Genomic DNA, 19,130 nt, shown 5'->3' with positions numbered 1-19,130 from the left:
TGACAAGAGCTTCAAAGTTTAACTATCTCTGATAAAATCCACTTCCACCAAAAAATGGTCCCTAAAAAACCTATTTCTTCTAATACCAGTTTTATCTCAGTTATAGAGATAAGTAGAATTAGCAGGCCAAAGCTAATAAATGGAAAGTTACACTTAATTATATAAAATGCATTCTGATTTTTATCATCGGTTAAACTCTGCAGATAGTACGAGAGTGATCCGTTCTAACCAAATGTTTGTAAAAATTAATTTCTTTGGTAACAATGCTGAAGAAACAGCTCCCAAAAGCCTTTATAAAGTAGGTTCGGGGCACATTAATAGAAGCTGAAAGGATGATTAACACTGGTAGGATTAGTGATTTCTGGGGTAACTGCTGAGATATGTGTGGAATCATATCCCACATTCTTTTTCCACTGCACAGATGAGTAAGAAAACATTTAAAACAAAGATAACCAGAACAGCATAAATATATGGCCTCTGCTTGATTCTGGAGGAAGTTCATCCTGAACTCGTGGGCATGAAAAGTGCAATTCTCACACAATACTGCACAACAAGAGCAAAACTAGATTATGTAAGATATCACATCACTGAAATAAGGTATGAGTGACAATGCCCAAGTCAACCAAAGGAAACACTGAAGCATAAATGCTACCTCAGCATTCACAGCATCACAAACTGAGCTGTGGGGGATCCATGCTTGGAGCAACTTGTTCTTTATGAACTGCACCCCATGGAAAAAAACCCACAATGGAGCAGTCCTTGGAGAACTGCAGGCCATGGGTAGGACATATACTGGAGTAGATTGTGCAGGAGAGTATGGAAGTGTGGGTAAGAATACCTTAAATGCCTTCCAGCTGGGCACCCAGCTGCTTCTCAGCCCCCCTTCTCAGCAGGACTGGGAAACAAAATAACACGAAACAGGCCTGTAGATCAGATAAGGAATAGGAAATCACTTGCCACCTATCCAAAACAGACTTGGTTTGGAGAAACTGATCAAGTTGCTAATTAGACAGAGCAGGGCAATGAGAAACAAGAACAAATTTAGAAACACCTCAGCTGCCATTTTTTGCTGGGGAAAGTTTACTCCCAACTCCCTTTTCTCTGCTCCCAGAGGGCAATGTGGAATGTGGGTTACATTCAGTTCACAGTACTTTTCTCTGTTGCTCCTTTCTTCTCATATTCTTCCCCTGCTCCTGTGTGGGTGTCTCATTTCACTTTATCCCACTACTCTGAACTAATCACAAAAGGGGTGTTTTTTTCTTTTTTTTTATAATCATTAAAAAAAAAATACAAGACCCAGAACTTAAAGTCAATAAAGAAAATTGCCATGCTTAGGTGCATTCTTTGTCCAACTTACATGCTTTGTTCTGTATTTTTAAAAAAACTTGACAGTCAGTCTCAAATCATTTCACAAAACATCTGCAGGGTAAAGTGGATTTTCCTCTAAATTTAATTTAAAAGTATGACATTCAAGAGAGTAAGTAATTTTAAAAGTAAAATTGATTTGTGTTACATTATTTCAGTTTTTATTGAGTTCAAGTTTTTAATGCAGCTGACTAAACACCTGATAAATATGCAGAGTACTCTAAGGAGATCTCTCAGATAATTCGGAATAGCTGAAATTAAATTAGAATAAAGAAATGCTAGTATTCACCTAGAGTGATTCATGAAAAATACTGTATAAAAGTACAGTTATTTTCTGGAAGACTTTACTATATCCACAAGCCCAGATTATACGATATTACAGGAATAAGTATCAATGCTCTTGAAGTACATTGCAACTTCAGTCACATCTAAAGTGATGAATACTAAGATGCTATATTAGCATTGTAGTCATCAAAGTTAAAATGGACATTTTTGATTAGGAAAAACATCAGCAAGATGAAAGCCTTGAATTCTTCCTTTAGAAGCAATTTCATTAAAATAATTTCCACATCAAATATCCAGAGACTTTTAATTTCGGGAGGAAAAAACTTTTTCTTTTACTTTTCCAGAAAATAATTCTAGTGCTCACTAACCTTGCATTTTATTAAAAATACACTGTAAGAACAGAGCTACTATTGTGATGCTCACATCTGCTAGTGAAATGCTGGGGCATTCACATATACCAGCACCTCTGGGACTAAACACATTGAGCTGAAATAATCTTCAGCACTGTATCTGCTACCCACAACAAATCCAGGTCTCATCAGAAGTTCCCAAGGCTGATTACATGGATTTACATGAACTCATGGTAGGCAGTAAACATAAAATTTTGAACACCTCTCTAATGTATGGAAGACCACATTAACAAAATTTATTCTACTAAGTAACAATGTGGAAACCCCAAAACACTCTGTGCCAACAACTATGATACCCAGGTCTGAGAAATTTGCAGTGCATTAGTGACCTAGTCAAATAAAATAGATGGAGACTCTCTGAAGGCGAATTCTGCTTTCTCCTGACTCTGAGGCTGTACAAACAGTTTGATTTTCAGGTTTACGGTCTGTTTCCATGTTTCCACTGAATTTCTTTTGCATGTTGACTTCCCGACTGCTCTCCTTGTGAAATGTCTGTATTTATAAGTTCCTCTGTCCTGGACTCCAACTATAATCCTCACCAACAAATCTTAATCATTACAGTGTGGTTAGACTGCCCCATTACACTGCCTACTCTGGTTTATGCATAGTGGATTTCCATGGAAACAAAAAAGAAGAAAGAGCTGTTTCCTCAGAAATGGAATAACAAGACTACGTCCAGGTTTTCCATCTAACAGCTTGCTAACAGCTCAAGGAGGTGCACATTAAGGCTTCTCCTTCCCCCCATCACCAGTCAGAAGTCCAATGATGTTAGCAATATCACCACAAGGTAACTAAGCAAAATTCCCACTGTTTTACTGTGCCATGGAGATATTGCGTATCATCCTCCAAGTCACAACCATAACTTGCTCTTAACAACATCCAGATGGTCTGCAAATCTTAGCACCTGCCATCGAAGTCACCCACAACGTGTGTAATAAATTACATGGAAAAAAAAAAATGCAGCTCTCGTGAGACATTATTACAAGAACATGTAGCACCACCTACAGAGGAAGAATCAAAGTTCTTAAATGGCTGCAAAAATATTGTCCTTTGACTGTGAAACTAATTGATAATTTTGTATTGCAGGTGGAACCTTACCCCGGGTAACTGGCAGTGCCATGGCACAAAAAAGTCTCACTGTACCTGTAAATGAAGTTCCTTGCCTTAACTGCATTATTCTTTTCTTTCTAAGAAGAAAGATAGATATAGTAGGGGCTGGCAAACATCTTCTATACAAATATTATACAAATATAAGGAAATATTTTAGTAAGACAATGACTGAAGCAAGCAGAAACACTCTTAAGATTTCACAGTCACTGCATAGCTTTTAAATGTCTGTCCCTAAGTGAATTATGTAACACAGATGTTGAAGTGAATTGCAACTCTCAGTCCACAGTGATGAGATTCACAAAATAAAGTTAGACTGTCTGCTGTTTGTCTCCTGATCATTATGGATATAATAAATAGCAGATGTTCCTCAAACTATTAAAAAACCCACATACCCCTGAAAACTTTGCCAGCACATCATACTACATTTCCTGAATCACTCCGGATTTGTTCCCACAAAACATTTATTTCTAGATGTTCTGGTTTTACTTCATCAACTGAAATTCAAAGGAACAAGGGCAGTGACCATAAAAACAACTTCAAGGTGATAAGGTTACCGAAAGCAAGCTTCAGAGTGCATTATTCACCTCACCATGTACAAAGAACTCAATCCTTTCTAATTGCAAAGACTTGATGTAATCTACTCATGATGCATATGAAAAGAATTTGCAAGCTTGGTTTTGTTCATATTTGAAAGAAGTAGGATTTTTTCTATAACAAATACAACCTATCTGAAAAACAGTTCATGAAGCTTTAGAGTGAGCTTTTTCCTTAATTTTAAAACTAATGTCAGGAGTATCTCAACTGAACATATTTTTTGCCTTAGGTAAATGATTTTTTTTTACTGTCCCACATAAGATTTTTAGATGCATATGTTCAAAACCAAAAAGAGCTCTAATCAAAACAGAAACAACGGTCTTCATCAATTCTTGCATATGCAGAAGAATCACAGCAACAAAAATCTTATCAAGGGCCTGCCAAGCAGAGCTCTTACACTCTGAAAATTTAAGTTATTTAAGAAGAAATGTAATGATCACAGGATTAACTCTAACACCATGTCACAAGCAAGACAGGACTCTAAGTGTTCTGGAGTTATACTCTTGCTTATGGAAAGAATTTTAATGGATTTCTAGAAACAATCATGAAATCTGAAAGAAAGTTTTAAAAACATTGACTTATTTCTGCCAAGCCATAATCAACTGCCCTTAAGAGCTACTTAGCTCTTTTAAGTTATACTGGTATTTAAAAAACTTTCTAGTTTTCTTTCACACTCAATATTATGCACAAAAAAATGGAGCAAAACAGTTTTCCAAGGCTTTAAAGAAGCCTCAGCCCTCAGCTCTCTAAAGTGAGCAGAACACTGTCCTTTTAATTTGAAAACATCTGGAACACAAGTCCTATGTAATTGGATTTCACAAGTAAACCTGCTTGATAATGGTGTGGGGAGCGGGGGAGAGGTGGAACTAATATTTATTTTAAAACAGGAATTGGGAAAAATGTTAGACTGCTACTATCTAATATGCACTGGAAAGATATCAAGAGACAGAATCTCCTCTGACATTCCCTCTGACTAGGAGCCACCCAATGGCATATTAAAAAAAAAAAAAGGTTAAACTTAAATAATTGACTAATTTACTTAATTTAAACTAATTTGCATTTTAACCCAAGCACTTGAACAGTCCTGTGAGTTTTTGAAAGCTCACCTCTATTCTCAAATGGGTACACTCAAAATACTGCGCTAAACTGATGTTTTATTCAAATAAAGCCATATAGTTGTATCATATTCCTTTTATATAATTTTCCATTATTCTCAATTGAGCTTTTAGGAGGAGTAAAGCAACCAACTTTATTCAGTTCAGACTAGTATTTGGAGTTTCGTGCCACATTTAAAATAGGAAAAATTTCTGAATTGTCAAATAACTGCTTCAGATTTACAGGCATTCGTTATTTTCTAAATTCTCTCCTTTTTTTCTTAAACTAGAAGATAATTAAAATTTACAAACTTTAATTGTTATATTAAGTACTAACAAGTAAAATCAGAAAAAAACATGAAATGGAAAACCTTAAGAAACAAAAATAAACAACTAAAACTTACATACAAAAGCAGATTATCTGTCACTCCTTGAAATGGCTTCCTTTTCTTGCTCAGATTCCCAATTCTTATAATTCATACTCAGTGTGAAGTTTTAGAGTAATATGCATTATTAAAAATTATTATAAAATATATTACTTATTATTATAAAATACATACTTATAGTAATTTTAATAAAGGATTTTCAAGAACAGTTTGACAGCAGTTCAGATCAAACTTAGCAGACTGCCATACTCAAAACATCCAAGCAGATGGATATATGTTTCTAAGTACCTTAATTAAAACCTGAAAACTGCCTGTTTTTTTTTATTTGAATTTTTATTTTTATTATTTTTTCTAGCTTATCCTGGAATTTTCCAGTCACCTCATTCTGCATGTGAAAATAAGGCCCTACAGACAGAAAGATGAGGCAACTAAATGCTTTCAAAACCAATGAAGTTTCATCAAAGGTCTGACCTAAACAAACAAATCCAAAAAATGGTCTTAAGGGCTAAAAGAAGTAATGGCAAAAGTTACTGGTACTTCCTATTGAACAAAATGATGTTTGATTACTTTTAGAATACTACACTTTCACCAAAGTCTGAGCTCACCGACACATCAGTACACCCTTAATGACTTTTGAAAACCTTGAAAGCATAACTTATTAAAAAAACCAAAAAGTAATAATGGGAAAGAAGTACAATTGCTACAACACATTATTCTGGTTTATACAAAACTGTTTTAGAACCCCTTTCTGTTGTAAGTGTCTTTTTCCTTTTGTTTAAAGCAGCAGTTATAATGAAATAGTAAGGCAGAAGTAATTAAAAATATTCTTTCCTGTGTACCCTCAGGCACTGACTTTGCTCAATTTTTTGTTTTTTAAAAAAAAGCTCACTTTTAAAATTCTCATTTTTCATCTGAACTGTGATATAACTATGCATAATCTTTGTCCACATACTTGATGTTGAAATAAATTAGTTGATCAAAAGACCAGAATACAGCAGGATACAAGGTATTCTGGTCAAAAGGAAAAGGCTAGGTTATCATTTAGTGTCATTCTTCCATTCTGATTCTGAAGTTCTTTGCAAAAAAAAAAAAAACGAAAACCAGCCAAACAACTTTGCTTTCTAAAAATACAAGAATTCCACTTACTAATTCACAACCAGTTTATTTTTACTTATATAGTCAAATATATGCTTGATTGTTTGAGTGCATATAAATTTATCTAAATCCTGAACACCTACTGAATTGAATCAGTTCAACAGCAATTGAACATTTTACTTTGTACAGAGCACATTCTCATGAAATCTGCATTAAACAAATTAGTGCTACCATCTGGTCACAACTAAACTGTTCTCCGTTGCAGAAATAGGCAAATACTCCACAAAATAGGTGTCTGGATGATTTACCCAAAACAAGCAAGAACAACCACTCAGCAAACACTGTTTGCTTTAATCAATCTCCTCCAACCCCCAAGCCATGAGGAATTATTCTCAACTAACAGAACCAGTTAAATTTGCATTACACTGCTTTTGGATGCTCTAATGAAGTTACCTGTCATTAATGATCCAGTTCAGACACAGATTGAGAGAATTAAGGTTTTTGCATCTCTTTACTATTTCCATCACGGTTTCATTGTCCAGTTCTGTGATATGACGCAGGTCCAAGCTTGAAAGATTTCTTAGCTATTGAGACAAATATGAGAGAAAGAAATAATCTGAAATTCATTCACATACATAACTGTTGAAAAAACTGTTAATTTTTTCGGAAGTTGCACAGTATGTGCAAGCTAGTCATGAAAGATACTACTACTATATCTTTTACAAAAAGCAAACATACCAGAGATATTCACAGAATTCAGCTGGAGCAAAGTTGTGATTCAGGCACTCAGTTACAACATAAAATCCAAACATTCTCACTCAAGGTGTGATACAACCTACAATAAGGGCCTAGGCCCTCCTCCTTGTAAATACATGGAGTGTAAGATACCAAGGTAAAATATCAACTCATTTAGCCATAGGAAAAATAAGGCATGGAAGGAAGTGAGACAGCATGTTTGTGCTTAGATTCTAATGAATGCAATTAACGACTCCGGAGTATAAGGCTTTCAAAGTAAACAAATAATACAAACTCCCTGGGAAATACAGTAGTTACACTGTAGTCTCATCTGCACAGTTATCAATAACAGATTGGATATTCTAAACAACAAAATTTGGAGTCACAAAACAATAGGATTAGGAGTTATGCACTAATTAAACTGACTTATTCCTAGTGTTAATCATTCCTGTGTTCTTCAAAAGCAAACCCTTTTACAACTTTTATGAGTTATGGATGAAAAAAAAAATTTACAGACTTCTTCAGTATCACTTTAGTCATAATAACCTCCAAGTACTGTTTGCTTTTTAAGCTGTCTGAAATAATCTCTGTTATACTCTGGAAAAATAATTGCATTAGGCAATATTGACACTTTAATTAAATTTACTTTCCCTGTAAGAGAGAAAAAATGATCCTCATCAGTGATTTAAGTCACTAAGGATTTGATTAGGTAAAGACATCCCACTGAGATCACATAATTGGTCCACTTCAGTAGTTAATTATTAAGTCAATGTATTTAGGACAAGTGGGTAGGGGGAGAGGTGGCAGCATGAGCTGAGAAGAAAAGAAGAAAGAAGAGAAAAGGACTTCGAATGTAGGTAGCCTTCCACAGAAACTGGAGTTTTGTTCTTTTTTAACAGGTTCCAAAAAAAGCTGAAGATAAACTAGACACCTTTCCCAAAAATTCTCCAAAACAAGCATAGTATCAAGAACCCTCACCTGGGAGGAACACCTGCAGGGCACATCTACAGAATTTAGGACAATAATATTTTTATTATTATGATACTACCACAGGTATCACTGTGGAGGTAACCTGCTGTATTGCCACTGAAATTCTGAAATAAACTTTTTTGTGTATTAGGGAGCAGGGCATAGAGTGATTGATACTGTGTTGGTAAAAGAGACACCTTTTACAAGCTCTGTCTATTTTCATTTCATACATACTGCACCAGCATGAAGTTTATCTTCTATGCGCCAAAAAAAAGCTCATAACCAATTTCTCTTTTTTTTTCTGCATAAATTACAAGAAGGGCAAGCTTTCAGCAACTGTAAATTTCCCCACCTTCATACAGCTATTCATACTAGATATTTCAGCCTTTAAACCATGCAGTCAATAATGTGGTCTATGCCTATGACATATAAAATACACCTGCTGGACAATTCAACAATAAGTGTATGTGCTATGACATTAAACGACTAAGGAGACTTAAAAGACAAGTAGGAAATCCTCCCACTTAAGAAAATCCCAATCTTTCTCAACAGCATTCTTCTTATGAGAAGATGACAATACTGGTGATTCTTTTGCCATTATTATTAATTACAGACCAAAACATACAAATACACACTGAAGTATCAATGCATGGTAAGGGGGCCAGTGATCCTTTAAAAATGCCTAAAACTGTGGCTTCAAATTAGGTAAGAGGTAACAACCATATATTATCTACCTCAATGATCCAGCGACGAATGCAGCAGAAAGCATTTGTGGAAAAAAAACATCGGCACTGCATGGCTAGAATCAAAAATTAAATTGATTTCCAAGAATTCCTGTCCACCAAATTAATAGGCTTTTCAAGGTAGATTTTTGTCCCTTACCATCACAGCAGAATGATCACTCCCTCATTGCTTCTTTCCTTCACACTAGTAATATTCTATCTAATATTATATTCAATATAGAGTAACTCAACCATCACTTGTCTTTTTTACTGTCACATTCCTTCATTTTAAACACCTGACCTACTTGACAGGTTAATTCTCCTTTTTCTCAGGCACAACATACTCAATGAAAAAAACCTTTGTGTCTTAGAAGTTTGAAGAGACTGTTTCAGATTGATACATACTCAAGTATAATATCGTCTCTACAACTTCGAAATTGCCATTACAGAAGTGTCAATGGCTTTCAAGACCTGCAGAACTGAATACACACTTGCTCTTGAGACAATTTTGGATCAATCTGAATATGACTGTGAAAAGAATACCTCCCTGCCTAATTAAGAGGTATCAACATCCCATTATTGGTGAGAGAATTGCAACAAATGTGCATGTAATAATTTTTCATTAAAAAAAATATATATATACCTTAACGACAAATTTCATACTTTATATATTACCTGAGAAGTAATTTTAGGGGAAGAATGCTACAATCACTACTATGAAAAAAATTGAAAGAGAAAAACACTAACCCTCACAACTAAAAGTAGTATGATATTAAAAAGAAAATACAAACTTCTCCAAAGTAGACAATTAAAAAACAGATGCTAGACTCCACAATGCGTTCATAAATTCTGATATTAAAATAGTGTACCTTTAAACAGTATTTATTCAAGAGAAAGAGGATATTCTGTGACTTAAATACTCAATCTTACAGAATTAGGGTGCATAGTATTTTTCCTTTTGTGGTTTTTTTTTAACCAAACTTATTTTGTTCATGCAGCAACACCATTTTACTGAGCAATTTCAGGGCCCTTCTTCTGCAGATATCCAAGCTTTTCTTGAAATCTTAATTTTATAGCTTTGCAAATAAGCATGCTTCAGCAGAATTTAAACTTTGAACTCGGCTACCTCAGTTAAAATGCTTTAATGGTAAAAGAAATATTTAATCTGACAAAACACACAACGCAAATAAGTAGGCAGAGGGCTTACAATATGAAACAGAAAATAGCAGAATTTTTTAAAAGCAGCAACGCAAACTAATTTTGTGTGATACTTATAAACACATTCTTGCTGAAATTACTGATTATCACTCACACAAAAGTAATGACATCATTACTTTTGGATCTCACATATTTTAAAATATGCTAAAACCTTTGGGGTTTTTAAATACTTTGGTTGGTTGCCTTAAATGAAATTTTATGCCAAATTATATATTTGAAGATTCAGAGATTATCATACTGTTTGTGTGCTTGAATGTCATGCAATTAATAAGATTTCTATCTTGTCTACTGAAACTTGGAATACTAAAATATGTGCAGTGCTTTACGTGATAGAAAATTACTATTACCATTGGGATCATAGGTAATTTTAGGGTGGGTGTATCAACTCCTGTGAATATTTAGATGTTATTGTATAGAAATAGCTAATATAATGAATACACAGATTTTTTCCCATTGCATGCTTCCACAATTCTTGTAGAGGTATGCTGCCCTAAAAAGCATAGAAGAGAACAGAACTGTAGAATCATTTAGGTTGGAAAAGAACTTTAAGCCTGAGTCCAATTGAAACCTAGAACTGCCAAGTCCGCCACTAAACAAATCATGTAAGACTAATCCTCTTCAGTATGACAGCCAAATAATTTCAGAAGGAAAGTCCTTATAAGGACTTAATGAGCTTTAAACTCAGACCTTTTGCTAATTAAGCTTAATTTTCTTGACACTCTGTGTATACATGCCTTCAGGGAATAAACTGCTCTCTGACTTAAGTCTCCAAAAGCAACTGTATGACTGCTGGAAATGAAAAACAGCAACGTGAAAAAAAATTGTAAACCACATTCTTTGAATTGTAATGTCAATAGAACCTATGAACTATTTTTTAAAAAGTCACTCACATTCATTAATTTTTACTGAAGAGCTGCCATAACTGAACTACACAATTTAGATATACTGTGATCCTAGAATAGTAATCATACATGGCCTAAAGATTTGGAAAATTATTGAATAGTTACAAAGGAGACTAGTTTCCCAAAGACTGATCAAAATGTTTTGCATATTAATAAGCTTTAATTTCAATTCTTAGGTACTGTGAAACATTAAGGTTCCATTGCTTAAGTAACAAACAAGCAATCAATAACTCCGTTGCAAGGACAAATATTTAATTACCTCTAGAGGAGGGACTTGCAGGCACATATAAACTGCACATGTAGTATCTGTGTTACAAGACTCATTTCCAGTTTATAAACTATGACAGTTGCTGTAGAATTACATTTTTACTGATTCATAGTTTACATCTTCATGTTATTTACTTGTCAAGTACTCCTAATGAATTTTTCTGGAGCGGTAGAGGGGTAGTGGAAGTTTCCTAGATCCAACATTTTCAAGCATGCAGTCTTCTCTGCAATGTCTTTTTCACTTCATTGAAAGAAATGGCAGTTGGTTAAAACCATCTAATTCTTCAAAATAGGAACAAGAACCCCTTAAGAGGGACACATTTAACTTAATTCAACAAAATCATCAGGTTCAGTTTGACAAGATGCAAAAATGTTCACTTACACAGCACCATATCAGGTAAAGTTTCAAGCCAACACTCATGAAGAATGTCCCAGAATCACTGTATTCAAAAACCCTCACTTAATGCCTTTTTCCTGTCATTGGAAGACTAATATTTAAAAGGACACATTACTAAAAACCAACAGATTGAAATAAATCATATTTCATCTTATGAAATCCACCTTATAATACAAATTGATTAAGATACTGCTTTCTCCATACCTAGCCACAGAACAGCAATCATGCCCTTAGTCAGGAAGCTTAATGATTTTAAGATCAGAATGCATGCTGAAATACTACCATAAAAAGAGCACAAAGCAGAACACCTGGTGTCAAAACAAATCATTCACTAGAAAGAAACCATACATTACCCCAGTTCAGAAAGGCTCTTGTAAAATCAGTCCTGTCATGTGTAGATCATCATTATGTATCTGTCACACTGATGATGTCTACACTGAATGAGCCCAAAAATTTGCTCCATAAATCTAAATTTTGATTTAATTCATACTGACCACCAACTCAGACACAGGTATCACTAAGTTAGATTGGACATAGGTAACTATTATGAGATGAAGAAGTGAAGATCACACTATCCCAAAAACAGTTCTTAGATTAACCGTCTTCATGCATTGGTGATTAGCAGAATAAGTTAGAAATTTTTTTCTGTTGAGGTTCTGTGCAAGGATTCATACATAAATAGATATCTGTAACAAAAATTACCAGATAGTCTGTCAGAAATACATGGTGTAGAAGCACAGAGTATACTGCTATAAAGCTATTACACTTGCATATATATCAGAAACCAAAGGAAGAAGGCAAGGAAGTGGCCTGGTAATAAAATTATATCTAGATGTCAAGATCTGCTGATGCCAGCTGTACAAAGTCTATTAAAAATGCAACAATTAAACTGCTGAGAAGCAATTACCACAACAGGGGAGGAAAATGCCACTGCTCTTGAGGTCAAAGATGTAACACTACAAAGTAACTACCTCACTAGAAACAATACAAAGTTTCTTATTCCCACACAGTTAATGAACACAGATTACCCTTCTGGCTGCTCTGTGCTGAACACAATCACCTAATGTGGACCAGCACTTTTCACATTTGTGTGGATCTTCACACTTACAGGAAAAGCAAAGTAAAAAATAACCAGGGATAAACTCTTGAGAGACAAGGATGTGTGGATGGAAGAAAGAGTGCAAACAAGAAAAAAATTATACACAGAAAGCTAATTAAATAATAAAAGATAAAACAAGAAAACAGTAAGTGGAGATGTGGTGAAAACAGAAGACAAACTAAAACACCATACATGTTCTTCCCGCCTCCACAGAAATGACACAGCTAAGTGTTGGACTAAATACTCTGATGTCATGGAGGAGGTCATTCACTTCTTTTGTAACAATGTTTGACACATTAAAACTAAAGGAAAATGAAACACATTCAGGTCATCAGAACAAACAACTGGTTTCAACTGAGAGTCTAACTGTCAGTTGCATATAAACACACCCCTTTCTTCCCTTCCTTTCTGTGTAAGTATATGAAGTGCCTCTCATCTTACCCAATAATCATTATTTACTTTATGAGTATTTTTTTCAGTTTATAATAACTTCAAGGAAAAAAGGCACCAACGTGACAACATGGTCTTGGCTCAAAAAGCAAATTTTTTTCTGACTGTCGTTGTGTTCAGTAGAAAAAGAGTGAAAATAAATCCTGAATGTTTCTTCTTTCTCTTAAGTATACAACACTTTCTCTTCCATACCCCACAATTAGCTATTAAAAAAAGCTCTGCAACACAGCAGCATTGTAATTTAGAAGTTTTCAAGTGGCAGTATTTTTATAGAGAGCTAACGTTACTAGGGGGAAAATACAGTAATAATAAACTACTCAATTTTTATACATCCATCAGCCCCAAAGCAATTTCCCAACCGAGGCCACTGACTGCTGTTATCTCCAGTTTGCACACAGGAAGCAGGACAGAAGGCAGCTAGCTCTGCACAGCCTGGAGGGACACACTCACAGGCCACAGAGAGCAAACAGCAGATTCCACATTCTCTAGTAACTTCAGACTGGAATTACTACTAAACACTTATGAAACACCAGTTAAGTACTCAACACAAAACCAACCACAAATGGTTAGAACAAAAAATTATGTCGTCAACAGATGAATTCTGGGAAAGACAGATGCAGCAGATAATGTTACTACTTGCTACAGGTCTTTCTAAAATGGCTGTCCCCATTTTTCTTACAAACCCCCTTTAAGTATTGAAAGGTTGCAGCAAGGTCTCCCTTGAGCCCTCTCCAGGTTAAGCAATCCCTGACTTTCAGTGTTATCACATCACTGTCTTTGCAGTATTGACAGCCTACAGAAGTTGTACAGATACAGCTGGAGGGAAGGAAACAGAAATACCTAAATCTCAAGTCCCAACATGCACCAATTACTTACAAAGTAATTACATACTAAAAGTCTAAGCACCCTCTTTGATATTTTCTGAAGGACTATGCTCAATTGGGGTCGCTCCAATGTAAATCAGGATTTCTAATAATTTATTATTATTAACACATGAAAATCAGAAACACATTAATAAAAAGTCAAGCTCTTGACTCTTCTCAAACTAATAAATGTGATTATGAAGCCATTTTGTTGAAGGATAAGACATCTAACATTTATTAAATACTCAATAAATCTAGGTCAGAATAATGCAGTAATCAAAACATGTAGCTGAAAAGTGATCTTAGTGGAAATTTCCCACCAAGCCTTGGACTACATACCCTGTCTATGTAAAATGTCTAACTTTTGTACCTCCTATATTTATGTTGTATATATAAACATAACCTATAGTTATATATAGGTAGTTTTCATATGATATGAAAATATTTGTATCATTTCTTTCTCCAACAGACATGCACACCTTTTACTCATCACTTCACAGTGATTTCGAAATTGCATCCTTTGAGGTTGTATAACTTTGCCATACAAATTAATTTCCCTGGCTTATTTCTTTTTGCATGTGTTCCAAAATGTTTTCAATTCTTCTGTATCTTCAGCTAAGCAGCTCTAAAATTATGAAAGTAATTTACTGATATGCTGAATGGTTCTGTATAACAATAGGAGACCTTCACAGCTGCATCAAGAAAGCCTTTGCTTTCACCAGCCACACTCCATTTTCATTAAATATGCTCTCTACTTCCTACCTCAAGATCTCTTTAACTATTTTCATGTTTGCATGATACCTGGATTTACTTTCAGTTACAAATTTTAATTAGATGGTGTTTGTTCACCTTATTCAAGTCATCCATTTTATTGAAAACTTTAATTACTTTCTGCAGATTCACTAAAGTAAGTTTTCCCACACATCACTCACTCCTGTTATGCAAAAGAAAAAGGGAAAGAAAATAAAATGTATCTGTCACACTACCTGTGTCAAATAAGAAGATGAGTATAGTCAAAGTGTATGTACACAGGGGGTACACTTCTGGAACCAGAGGTCTGTCTAAATCTCTTGCGATTAGAATTTTGTATTTTAAAATGGAATTTTGTTTTGTTTGCAATGGAATCAGCTGTAATTACATATTTTAAAGAGTTTTGACCTGAACGTCACTGTTACTTGTGACAAAATGCATAGTCCCATAAATATATTTTTGGTAAAGTGTTATTATACAGTGAAATCTAAATAACGCAAAGTTCACTCACTTAATCATGTTTCTGTCCATGTCAGTGCTACAAATCATACACATAATCTTATCCTGGCTGACAGCTATGACATAGCTGTAGTCCAAAACACTAGTGACTAGCAGAAAGTAGTTATGATACTTACATTGGTAAGGTGAATAACTCCTTTTGAAGTTACAGAGCAGCCCATGAAACCAACATACTGCAGCTCAGGGCAATGTTCAGCAAAAGCTTTCACCGACTGATCTGTCACCTACAGAAAAGATAAACAGGTAACAGTTGAATAGGTGATATAACCACGTACTTAACACAGCTTAAGAAATTTCTAAGCACCATTGGCCCACTTAAACTTTTAGTATTATTATTAGCACTACCATTATTTGTTTCAAGAGTTTGAGAGAGATTATTGGGTTTGCACAGTTATGCATGGACATATATACATGAAAATTAGGATGAAAAAATATTTCTGGCAGAAGGCAGAGAAAAAAGAAACACAAGACAAGAGATGACAGCCACAAATTCAGATCTTGCTGTCATCCTATTTATGCGCAAATAACGCAAGAGACAATTCTATTCACTATTTTCATAAATTATATACAAAAATAAAAATATAACAAATTAGTTATTGTCATCCCGTAGACTCATACTATACCCATCATTGACTTTGCAAAGAATTTGAATTGTGTGCTATCTTGAATTTATATGCTTTGTCTTATATTTCTTTTTAACTAAAACACAGCAACTGAAGATTTCAACTTAAAAGTAATATTACATCTGTTTCTCACATGAGACTAGGTAATCTCATGGCAATATAGCACTGTGTCACTTATCAGACAAATGGAGATGTTATCTAGTTTATTACTGAGATTTATTTGTTTATACAACTATTTTTCATCTATAATTAAGTTTGTTTGGTAAAATTGAATAACTATAAAACACAATCTATTGTATAAATACATTGCTTTGTAAATAGACTAAATAATCAAAAGCAACTTTGTGAAGAATGTAATACTGACATAAGTACACTTAGGACACCTACACACCTTCCTTTAAACAAGTAAGGTTTGTTTTCTTTTTGATTTCTTTTTTTTTTTTTTTTTTTACTCTGAGAAGTATATATTCCCAGTGCAAATGGCAGTAATGAAAAACCATATACTGACTGTGGGAAAAAGCCTGTATTTTCCAGCTACATGGCTCAGGAATGTCTCATTGTGTCTGGAATCCTAACTCCTGAATGCTGAGAACATTCAGAATTTCTATGGATGCCTTCCTGTTCCCACAGAACCAAAAAGCAAAACAAGTTTAGAAAGATGTAGTGCACAGCTGAGCCTCAGGTGAATTCATATAGGAACACTATTCCTGCTGTGCTTTGGGATCACCATCACCCAGAGTTCCAACCTGCCCAAGATGTCACATTCCCGCACCCTGGCAGCATATGGTGACCTTGGTGAGGACTCTGGCAGAACAACTTTTGAAAAGATAACCCAGAGATGTGGGTTTATAGGCCCATTGCCTCATAAAAGCTGTATTGCTTCGGCGTTGCTAAAAATTACTACAGACCTAGTGCAGTTTCCTCAAAGAAACAATTTCTCGGCGAGCACAGATTTTTACTGCTGCACATCTGCCAAATAAAAGTAAAAAGCAAGCCTTTTAGTATTGTGTATTTAGAACCCAATTAAACTGCAAACAGGCCAAAAGGAAAGGAAAAAGGGTCAGCTGAACAGATTCAATCACAAATTGGGTAGTGATCACAGGGCATCTGCAGAGAGCCGTATCTCAGGTCTGCCTGCTTGAACAAAAGCAAACCACTACGGCAAGAAATCTCTTCTCTGATTTGATCTGACACAGCCTTACATTTTTACTTTTACCCACTCCTCTCAGCTAAGGACAGCCATATCAACTATTACTTTTTTTGAGATATTGATTACCAAAAACCTGTGACAAATACTATCATAAGTCAAAGGCTTAGAAATTTACAGTACTTATGATGCTACCAGAAACAAATCAGGACTGGGGGAAAAAAAAAATTATCTCCTACAGAAAATAAATTGATTCAGCTAATAATCTTAGAAAAGGATTCTATTACAGTCTTAGTCTACTCTCTCTATAGAAGATTCAAGTGTAATTCTCTGTTGCAGACAGCTTTGTCCTACCTATCCAGAAAATGTAGTAATGAAAAATCAGTAGCATAAATGCCTCATATCACAAATTCATAGCAGAGCTTAAAACTTCAATCTACAAACAATTTCTTACTTATAGCTAACATTTAGGTGCATGAAGACTTTGAAAAATGACATTTTGAATGCAAATAATAAAATTACTATGTCTTAAAATATCTTCTTTCCATACCATAGTGTTTTCTGTAATCTAAACAAAACCTGTGGAAAAAATAGTTATAATAAAAATTAATAGAAGTAGATCATGACCATTTATACTAAATAGCTTAAAGATTAGCACTGAATCTTTTCAGTGCTTTTTAAATATGCAGCATTTTTTTAATCAGAAAAAGATTCTTCATTACCTCTGTATACCTCACGATTTTTCCAGTCAAAAGGAGTGTGATATAACATGATTACGCTTTACAATTACTGTGGTAGTTCAGACACATATTTTGCTACTGCAAACAACTTGATCTCAAATCTTGACTTATAAATAAGAAAGCAGTGTTTCTGTCTTTTGCTGTCAGACAATAAAACTCTACTATCTGGAGAAAATTACTTCAACTTTTATTGGGAAACACTGTAAAAATTGTTTCAATCAACTGTACCTTCCTCTCAGCATCTTTTGTTATACCAATATCTAGGAATTCATTACTTCTTTTTCAGATCATATGTCATTTATAGCAATTGACTTTTTTAACAACATGCTTCCTATTCAGACCCCTTGTAATGAAGACCACTTGATATTCTATTTGGTTAAACACTTTAAATATGAATCCACTTTCCTATTATTGAATTAGCTGGGAAAGAATACAGATATATGTATTTCTATATTTGCATACACACACACTTGCAATTTCATTAAAATGGCTTCTCCTAAGATGAATGTAAGAGACTATGCATGGAAATACCAGATCAAAATACCTGTAATCTAAACATCTGCTAAAAGGTTAAAAGGCAAAATTTATATTACATCTTTCTGTTGTTCTTTTTTTGCAGGGTTTGGGGAAAAGAAGAACATGCAGTGATTTCGAATTTATTTAAAATTCAAGTTTAAACTGGTAATTAAGTAAAATTACCTAGTTTCCATTTAGAACCAAAGATAACTAAATCCTATCAGTCCTTATTTATAAATGGCCCAAAACCATAATCGTACAATGTTGGTATGCATAAGTTTGGTTGGTTTTGCGTTTTTTTTTATTAGACCTATTTGTATCAAGGAAAAAAAAAAGTAGGTAAAGTTCTGCCATTCAGCCATATCTGAAAGGCTGATCAGACATTGGGATGGGCTTCCCAGGGAGGTGGGAAGAAACACAAGACAAGAGATGATAGCGTCCCTGTCCTTGAAGGTATTTAAAGGAAGACTGGACATGGCATTCAGTGCCGACTGACAAAATATTTGGTCAAAGCCTGGACTTGTTACTCCAGAAGTGTTTCCAACCCAACTCATTCTGTGATCTGTCATACAGAAGCAACAAAGTTAAACTTCAAAGATGCCTCTAAGACTGGAAACATCTCTTCTTCTGCTTAACTAGGCTTTCTTCTTATTCATCATCTGCAGCATCCAGCACCGACGGTTTCTATACAGACTTAAAATTCTGTACAAACTCCAACATGCAGCCTGGGTCACTGTTTCTATCAGAAGCAGGTGCCAGAAATAGTAACCTCTTTTACCATATGAATGTGTTTCATACTTGTAAGAGATCATCTATTCAGCAGAATAAAATAAAAATGAGTGATGAAGAAAGAAAAAAAACCATGGAAAATTAG

General features: G+C 34.6%; 1 protein-coding gene across 1 annotated transcript in view; it reads right to left on the bottom strand.

Moving 5' to 3' along the window:
• The window catches only part of FBXL17 (F-box and leucine rich repeat protein 17), a 278,422-nt gene that overhangs the window by 177,756 nt on the left and 81,536 nt on the right, over positions 1–19,130 (bottom strand). The window contains exons 5-6 of the mRNA XM_030968063.1: positions 15,347–15,454; positions 6,793–6,923 (exon numbers count right to left, since the gene is read on the bottom strand). Coding sequence (XP_030823923.1) covers positions 6,793–6,923; positions 15,347–15,454 — 239 coding nt within the window. The remainder of the gene's footprint in view (positions 1–6,792; positions 6,924–15,346; positions 15,455–19,130) is intronic.

Source organism: Camarhynchus parvulus, chromosome Z, assembly GCF_901933205.1.
Source record: "Camarhynchus parvulus chromosome Z, STF_HiC, whole genome shotgun sequence".
Lineage (NCBI taxonomy): Eukaryota > Metazoa > Chordata > Aves > Passeriformes > Thraupidae > Camarhynchus > Camarhynchus parvulus.
Note: the sequence above shows the minus strand (reverse complement) of the source record. Positions and strands in the feature narration are given on the sequence as shown.